The 8580-nt window shown below is 32.4% G+C and overlaps 2 protein-coding genes across 2 annotated transcripts in view; one reads left to right on the forward strand and one right to left on the reverse strand.

Moving 5' to 3' along the window:
- Positions 1-6723, forward strand: part of PARPBP (PARP1 binding protein) — a 51295-nt gene extending 44572 nt beyond the window's left edge. The window contains exons 10-11 of the mRNA XM_010196177.2: positions 5599-5749; positions 6389-6723. Of these exons, the coding sequence (XP_010194479.2) occupies positions 5599-5749; positions 6389-6723 (486 nt within the window). The remainder of the gene's footprint in view (positions 1-5598; positions 5750-6388) is intronic.
- A 360-nt stretch (positions 6724-7083) lies between these two features.
- PMCH (pro-melanin concentrating hormone) lies at positions 7084-8259 on the reverse strand. The gene is made up of 3 exons (XM_010196174.2): positions 8017-8259; positions 7330-7531; positions 7084-7133 (listed from the first exon to the last, which is right to left on the reverse strand). The coding sequence occupies exons 1-3, from the start codon at positions 8257-8259 to the stop codon at positions 7084-7086; spliced, it is 495 nt and encodes a 164-aa protein (XP_010194476.2).
- Between the last annotated feature and the right edge of the window lie 321 nt (positions 8260-8580).

Genomic DNA, 8580 nt, shown 5'->3' on the forward strand with positions numbered 1-8580 from the left:
GGTTTTATGTTGAATCCCATCAAGATGCGTGTATTGAATAAATAAATCTAGGAAAATCTTGAAAGTGAAGGGAGTAATGCTTTTCCAAATTAAAAAAAAAAAAAAAAAGAGGGGTGGAAATCAGTGTGCCTTCTCCTTCCTTAAGAGGAACTGGTCTCTCAACTTCTGCAGAATTATGTGGATAATATTTAGACCTAGGGCACAACGTCATACATATGTGTTTAATATCTAAAAATATGGAGAGAATGGATAAAGTAAACAGGTAGCTATGACCTGGAATTGATGTCTAAAAATAAAATAAATCTGTGGGTATTTCTATTGTGCCAAAACAAATTCCTGGCAAGAGTGAAAGACAAAGAAATATTTCTGTCTTTCGATTGTAATTAAATGCTGGAAGAGATGAAGAAAGATCACCTAACAGCATTTGTTAAGAGGCAAAGCTGTCATCATTACCCCTTGAGAAGAAAGAAGTCTGGGGCACTGGCATGTTGCATTTTTTCATTCTATCGAGCAGAAGCAGGTAAGAGTAATAAGAAGAAACTTTGAGAGACCAATTAGAGTTTCAGATTCATTATCTGTTGTTTAAGAGAAGTGTCTTTTGGTGGCTAATATTTTGAGGAAGGAGTCTTTAATTCAGAAAGGTCTATAGAACGTCAATTGAGTTACGTCTCTTATCGTCAATTGTCATTATTTCTTTCTGCTTTATAAAAATATGTAGAAAGTTGATTTGCACAGTAGAGAGATATTTTATTTAAGAGTTCATCCAACCTTATATTGCTTCTTTGAAATCATACTTCCATTTATCTGGTTTTTTTTTATTATTTTGTTGATTTTAAGGGAGTTGCATAAGTGCTGCTTATTGGTGAGGGGAATGGAAGGGCTGTTACAATCACTTGCTTTGTTTAAGTTCAAGAGCAATTTAAGACAACATAAGTCCTCTCTCCTCTCAATCTCCTCTGCACCAGAAAGGGTAAATTAGACTTTCAGGTTGTAGTTAAAAGTACTGTTCCTGTACTAAAGGGACTGGATGAAACTGAGAGCTTTGTGAGTTAAGAAGGAAAGAACAAAAGCTATCAGGCTGTGAATGTGCAGTATATGAGAGTAACAAATCTTCTTTTTTTTTGTAAATTTAGGATTGTTTTGGCCTTTTGATACATTGTTTTAGAAATCCTGCTGCATTGTTAACACATTTCCTCTGAAACAGCTGCAAGGGCTTTCAGTAGTTTGGCAAGTTTTTTTCTTAGTGTAACTGGAGAAAACTTTTCCTATATGAGGCACTATTTTCCTCCAATTGGGAACATAACTGTAGTTTTAGTTTAAAAAGAATTTGTGGCTTAAGAAGTCTAGCAAATCTTGGCATGCTTGAAGTTCATTGTAATTTTACTGTGTATAGAAATCCTTCCAAGGAAAAAACTCCACAAAGCAAAAAATCCCTGTCTGCCTTTCTCATATGACTTATTCATGCTGATATAAAATGACTTAATATCTAACTTCATGCACTGTTATTTTTCACTACTTAGTTCTCTAAATGCTGTTACTTGAGAGAATTGTTTTGCCTATTTGTGATTCCAGTACAAATAAACTGTGACTTGGAAAACTGTCAACAGGAAGTTACCAAGAGTTTTCTGCATGCCCACTAGAATTGTGAGCAAAGAAAAAAAATATAGCAATAGAGAAAACAATCTCCCTCAGGTAGTAATCTCATCTATTGTAACAAGAAATATTTATTTCTGAGTGAAATATAGTTATGGAGAACACCAAGCTGACTAGTAATTTCATTGTGTATGGACTGTGCTAAAAATGAGTATCTGGAGGAGAGAGGGGAAGAAAAAGGTTATGTTCAGCAAAAAATCTGAAGAAAGACTTTATTTTTAGTGTCAGTTGATAAACTACACTTGCATAGAAAATACTGCTTTTGTTTCTACAAGACCCCTAAACTACTTTCCTAGGATCTGTAACTGTGAATTTTGAGTACTTTTGAAACCCAATAATGAGGTGATTTGAGGCTAAATATTCTGAAAACAGTAGTAGGTTAATTTGGAATAGGAAAAGTCTGGTACAATATCATGATAAAAAATTTAATAGTTGCAGTACGATAAAAGCTTACTATTACCTGAGTTATTCAGAAAATTTTTAATGTTTGAGTAACATGATGACTTGGTTTGGCGATGATACTTACTATTTGTTATTTTGTTACTCTTCTCTTTGCAATCTCTTCCCTTTTTCAACTTTTTCTTTCAACTCACCTTTAATATTGTTTTGTCTAAAAGGACATGGGTAAGGGTGAAAAAAAGACATTTTATCTTTTTATCTCTTTTACTATTCAAAATAGTACTCTAATCGTTTGACCAGAAAACAAAAAACATGTGTTTGTTGTTACTGATGAAGGTTTTCAAATTCTATTGTGCCATTCCAGTGTATAAAAACCAAATCTCAACATTCTTAGTGAGTAAATATTGGCAGTATTGTCTGTATACAGTTGCTGGAAGGGGATCTGGAATAGATTAACAGCTAACTTTTAGAAATAGAGCATGCACCTTTAATATTTCATATAAAAGCAAATATTTTCTATTGACATCTCGAACAACTGGAAAACTTCTCTAGATATAGAAGTTAAGGTGGGAGAGTGTCTTGCTTTATCTGCTCGTTAGGACTACTAATTGTTCTATGTGAGCTGAAACACTGTCATAAATTCTATCATACCTCCTAGCTGAACAGCAGTAAGAGCAAAGCTCTTCTTCTGAAACATATCAGAATTTCTTTCTCTATATAGGAATAACAGCAACATCCCACTTGCTTGTGAAGAGAGGGCATAGCAAGTCAGAGTTGTTTGCATGCCATTTGTGTGCAGCTCCTTCATTAGCAAATTGAGTTCCCATCAACTTTTAAGTTGTTAATTTTTTAAAAAAAACAATCCCGGGAGGCTCTACTTTTTAGTTCAGTGCTAGACTTGTGCTCTTATGTTTTGCATTCAGGCTATTAAAATTTACTCATTTCTACCTCACTCAATGTAATATAGTTATTTTTTTACTAGTGAATATATATAACTGAACTGGTTGGGAGGTTTGACTGCTTCAACAAATTTAATCTTTATTTATGTATACCCTCTAGATTATTACTAGCAAAAATGGTCATGTTTGGTAGAGCTTTATATACTGATTGCAAACAACTAAATAGTATGAAATGCAACATAGAGTGAAGTTTTGAGACACATTGCAAGCTTCAGTGAAGCTGAATTTCAAGATTTTGTGTGGCAGTTTTTTCAGTACTTGAGCTTGACTTCTATCCCTTGACTCCATGTACTCTAATCCACCCCAGTTTAGTTAGATAAGTGTTGAATGGAAGTGGGGAAAAAGAAATCCTGATGTCCAAAAAAAAGAGATTATTTTGGTTATTATTAGTTATGAAATGGTAACTCAGGCTTTCTTGCTCAAGTTTAATGTCCCTCATGCTGTATTTTATAGCTTCATCAACTTCTAACTTACTGTAACTTATTTACCTCTTGCAATATGAATATGTGATAGAACTCTGTGCAAGCTATTGTTGTGTAATTTTTAATGTGTGCCATTTGCTGAATAATAATTTAAAATTGAGGGAGATTTAAAGGATTAAGATGAGATGTTTAAGAAACATGGCTAAGACAGGAAAATATTTTACCTTAATATTGCAGTAACCTTAAGCTTAAAGAAAATGTAAGCCTCATATTTTGAATGTTGTAATTGTACAATAGGATGTTGACTAAGTTTAAACTACATTAGAGTTATATTTTTTAATAGTCTCAAATTCTTAAGCTTACTCTGGGTAAAGCTTCTCTATCTTTCACAATGTTCTTTTCAGATTATGAAGTTACTGATGCACACTTGATGTGGTGAGCTAAGGCATAAACAAAAAATCTTGTAAATGTCTGTGTATATAATCTTACTTTACAGTAAATATTTTAAGTACAAAGTAGATTAACACTTTAAAAAGATCAGGATTTTTGAGAGTCAGGCTGGCTAGTTCTCGCTGTTGAATCTGCCTTTGTCAGGCTATCTGGTACAAAGAAATTGTGGTTTAAGAGTGACAGACAACTTGGAAAATTAGTGGGTTTAACTCTTGAAAAGAGTACTGAATTAAAAGTAAAACTCTATAGGTACAGACCTATTAAGTCTTGAAAGAACTACCTTTCTGTAAATGGGAAATTTTTTTCCTCAAAAGATTAAATGTGTTGTCTTGGCCAACTGAAGTATTATAAAGAGATACTAGAGTCTGCTAGCCTATATGCATGAAAATAGTATCTGATAAAAATGATATTAATTGTGCCAATTTTGTGGATGAAGGCCCCTGTGAAAGGAATTTTCTGGGAATGTATTTTCTTTTTTTCCCTCTCTAAATCTGAAATTTTGTGTTGGAATAAAAATGTATGGATAAGGGTGAAACCTGAACTGTAAGATTTAAGTGTGCTTGCGTTAAGAATTGTAGACTTGTGTAATGCAAACTTATTAATCAGAAAAGTGGCTGTAAATCTGTTGTTCAACAAATCATTCTTGTTATTGTTTTTTGACATTGTTTCATGCTTTTTGTTTTCCTGATATTTGTACTGCAGCATCTGTTCAGCTCAAATTTCTTTGAATTCACCTCTGCTGTTGTAATAGAGTTAGTAGCTAAAAAACCTAATATATTGTAATTATCTGGTCTATGCTATGTGTTTTGACATATTTTGTGTAATCCAGTAGACTTTCAAATAGAAAAGACGGCAGAGCTTGTCTTGCGGAGTCTACAGCATATGTGGTAACAGGCCAGAAAGTACAAAGCTTGACCCTGAAATTCTAAGATGACATGATACTGTAATTTAGGTATAAACTGAGGAAGCTTGCACTGTAACCATTGAGTCCATTAAATACATATATATTGAATACATTGAAAAATACAATTTTTTAGACTAAGATGGAGAGGAGCATGCAGAACCAGATACAATAGTTCTTCAATAGTGTAGATTTCTGTCAGCTTACACTATATGAATATGTTTTGACAAATGTGGAGTTAGGCATTGGCATTCAGTGAGAAAATGGCTTTATTTTGTTAGTAGATGGGAAATCTGAAATTTGCCAAAGATAGATCTGAAATAAGACTTTATAAAGTTTACTGAAGCTTAGTTTATATTATCTATCATTCCTTTTCACTGTTCCTATTATGCTTTCTTCTATGTATAAAGTTAAGTAGTGAGACTCGTTCTGTACTTTACATTTATGAACTGACATCCAAAGATGATGACCTGTAGAAGTATGATAATTGACTGTAGTAGCTTTGACAGCTACTCAAAACAGTATTCTTTATTCTATGAGGAGAGGGGGCTAACTTTGACAGAAAATCTTAGGTTGAATCTTTAAAATTTAGTGTGTCACTTTCTGCAAGATGAAAAAAAGATTTCTGGATTACTTTAGTACCTTAGAATAATTTGTTACTGTTTTTGAAAGCCTTTGTAAATGTCTCATTTTTTGTAGTATTTTGTGTTCTAAAAGCTTTCAAAAATGAGGAATGAGGAAACAATGTTTTATTATTCTTGCAGGTCTTATCTTTTGTACATAATTAAAGCTAATACCAGATTACTATTTGCAGATGAAGCAATCTTCAATCAAATCTCAGTTTGCATGTACATATAAAAATGAGTTGAGTGAGAGAAAGGGTCAGAATTTTCTCAGCAGTAGCCGAATTCCAGCTTGTATGCATCCTGCACCAAAGCAACATTTAGAAGCTGGATATCTTGCAGGTAAGCTGTAGCAGGATTAAATAAATAATATTTCAAATGTTATCAAATGAGGCTTTAGTAAAACTCAAGTGTAAATATGCTTTCAAGAAAAAATAAGATGTCTCATGACTCTATATATGCTATGATCAGTTAAATGTCTTTGCTTTAAGATATTATTGCTAATGCTTTGAAAATATAAGTCTGATTTAAAAATATGTATTGATGCTATCTTGAGGTAAAAACATTGATACATTTTACATATATGAAGTAATTTTTCTCCTTTTTCAAAAGAAAGATAAAAATTTGTATTTGTCATTAAAAAAGGAAAGATCTGTTTCAATTCTCTATAAACCATATTGAATATCTAATTTCTAGGCCTTTCAAGCATATTTTCCAATATCTTAAAGTTATAAATCCACTTCCCTAAGTTATTTGCCATTGCTTTTGTTTTGGAGCAATGTAATTTTAAATTGTCACTATGCTTATGAACACATAGCAAATGCAACTGCAATGACCATCATAGTTTAGTTATACTGATAAAATATTAGTTTTGACTAAAAAAAAAAAATCATCATAACAATCTTCGGGTAGAAGAAGGATGAATAATCCCAGGTAACTTTTTATTTCTTCACATATGTTTTTGATATCTTTACATGACAGAAGGTATGAATTCAAGTCTTGATCTACCAGTGCTTGGAACTATTTCTGAAAATGTTCACCAGACTAGAAGTTATACAGAGATGGGAAAGTTGAGTTGTCAGCCAAGAAACAAGAGCTCCAAAAATGAACAGATGGATTTGAATAGTGACAAAGTAATCTGTGATAAGGAAAGTGAACCATCTTTTCAAAGAACTACTAAAAGATCTAAGACTTCAAACAACCCTAAGAAGGAACTGGACAGCAAAATGAGTGGAAAAAGAAAACACAGCAGAAATACAAGCAAGAATAAATTGATTGCCGGTCAAGCAAAATTAACTCATTTTTTTCACCTGTAAGATTTTAGTTTGATGTGCATAGTACACTGACTGAGTCAGAAGATGTTAAATTTTGTGAAAGGGTGAAATCCATTAATTGCTTCCATTCATACTCAAATAAGTGAAAGTAGAGTGTGTGTAAGATTAGACAAATGCAAGGCTGAATTATGCAGAAGTCTTTTATTTTTTTTAATAATAATACATGATTAGTAATTACAGCTATATTCTTTTTTGAAAATCAATTATTTCCCTCTACAATGCAATGTTAAGATATTTTTGGATGCATATGTATAGCCACACTAAAACACAGTAACTTCAAATTACATTAAATACATATTAGAGTGTTTAATCTTCAAAGAAGGTCATGTAGAGCAGTAGTTTTCAGACTTGCCAACAAGGTCGATAGACTCTTCCCAGCATACACCTGAGCACTACAGAAAAAAACATCTGAAAGTTTAAATCATCAAAGATCTAGAATTCTTTATGGCCTCTGGAAATATTAATTTAAGAAATGTAACAATTTTTTCCTCCTCTGTGCACTGAATCACAATAGACATGTAGCTTCTAAATGAACTTTTAGTGCATTATACTTTACCCTTTTTTTTGTAAAAATGAAAATATACTTACTGTCAAAATCTCTTCTTCCTATAGGGAATTTAGCTGAATTTTCTTCATCTGCAGTCTCTCTTTCCTGTATTGATTCAATATTTTGAATTCTAGCATCAGCTGGAAGAGCCATGGCTCCCTTCAGTGCAAGATAAAGTGGTTGCTTTCTACCTAAGTTGCTTGGCATAACATGATTTAAGAAATCATGTCTGGAACCTGTGTCCTAATTTAAAGGAAAAAAAGAGTAACAACTTAGCTTTAAAGTCAACTATGTTCACTTTTTATACTGTGTACTTAGCAGTGCAAGTATTTTGTTTTTCAAGATGATATTTTAGAAGTAAACCTATATTACATCTTTGGTTGAAACGATTTTATAGTAAAGAACATGATAAAAGAAGTCTTGTATTTGATGAAGGTATCATATAGGGACATGCTATGTCAAATAGATACAGTCTTTTTCCCAGGTTTGACCTACATATAGTTCTGTAAATATCAGATTTCTTTTATGCAACTGTCCAAGTTACACATTTAAAATCTTGGAACTAGATACTTAACAGTTGGAAATTTATTCTTAACTATAGTATGTTAAACTGATACTTTTGCACATTCACCAGGTTATTGCTTTAAATTATTTTACTTGTTTTCTAAAGGGCTGTAAAGAGAATTTTGATTTTACAATTAAGCCAAAACTTAAACCTGAAAACTCACCAAAACCTTCATGTTTCTGACATCCTCTTTATCCAAAACACTGCTGTCTTCAGTCTTATAATGCATCAGCAAAGGTATAGCTCGTCTATTTGCAGGTCTATCTCCATTTCGAAGAGTTTTTCCTACGTTTAATGCCGTTGGCCACATATCTTCATCTTCTGCCCTTTGCAGAGATTTTGAAACTGAGAGTAGAAAACCTTGAGAAAAAAGAGAGAGAATCAACATGTATGATGAGATACACATTCTTAGTTACTTAATGCTTGCATAGAAGTAAAGCAGTTTTCAAATTTTAAGAAAGCTTTTCCAGTTGTAAATTAATGTGTTCTCCATCGGTGTCTACTTTATATATTTTACAGATGAATGGAAACTACTTCAATGGCTGATGAGTTCATGCTTTTAAAATGACTCATATTACGAAATAACCTTTTCTATAATCCTTCTAATCCCATCTGTTGTTTAGAACTACTTAAAGATTTCTTTAGTATGGACAATTTGCTTCTTTGTATGTTTTTAGAGCAGCACAAGTAAGTTCTTTTTGACGGATCAGTACGACAAAGTTCACAG

This window comes from Colius striatus, chromosome 1, assembly GCF_028858725.1.
Source record: "Colius striatus isolate bColStr4 chromosome 1, bColStr4.1.hap1, whole genome shotgun sequence".
Classification (NCBI taxonomy): domain Eukaryota; kingdom Metazoa; phylum Chordata; class Aves; order Coliiformes; family Coliidae; genus Colius; species Colius striatus.

Coding starts and splice junctions, on each gene's coding strand:
- PMCH (XM_010196174.2), bottom strand. CDS start 8,259: ATGTGTATCTCATCATACATGTTGATTCTCTCTCTTTTTTCTCAAGGT. Junction 7,532..8,016: donor TCAGAAACATGAAGGTTTTG/GTGAGTTTTCAG, acceptor CCTTTAAATTAG/GACACAGGTTCCAGACATGA. Junction 7,134..7,329: donor AGGAAGAAGAGATTTTGACA/GTAAGTATATTT, acceptor TTTTTTCTGTAG/TGCTCAGGTGTATGCTGGGA.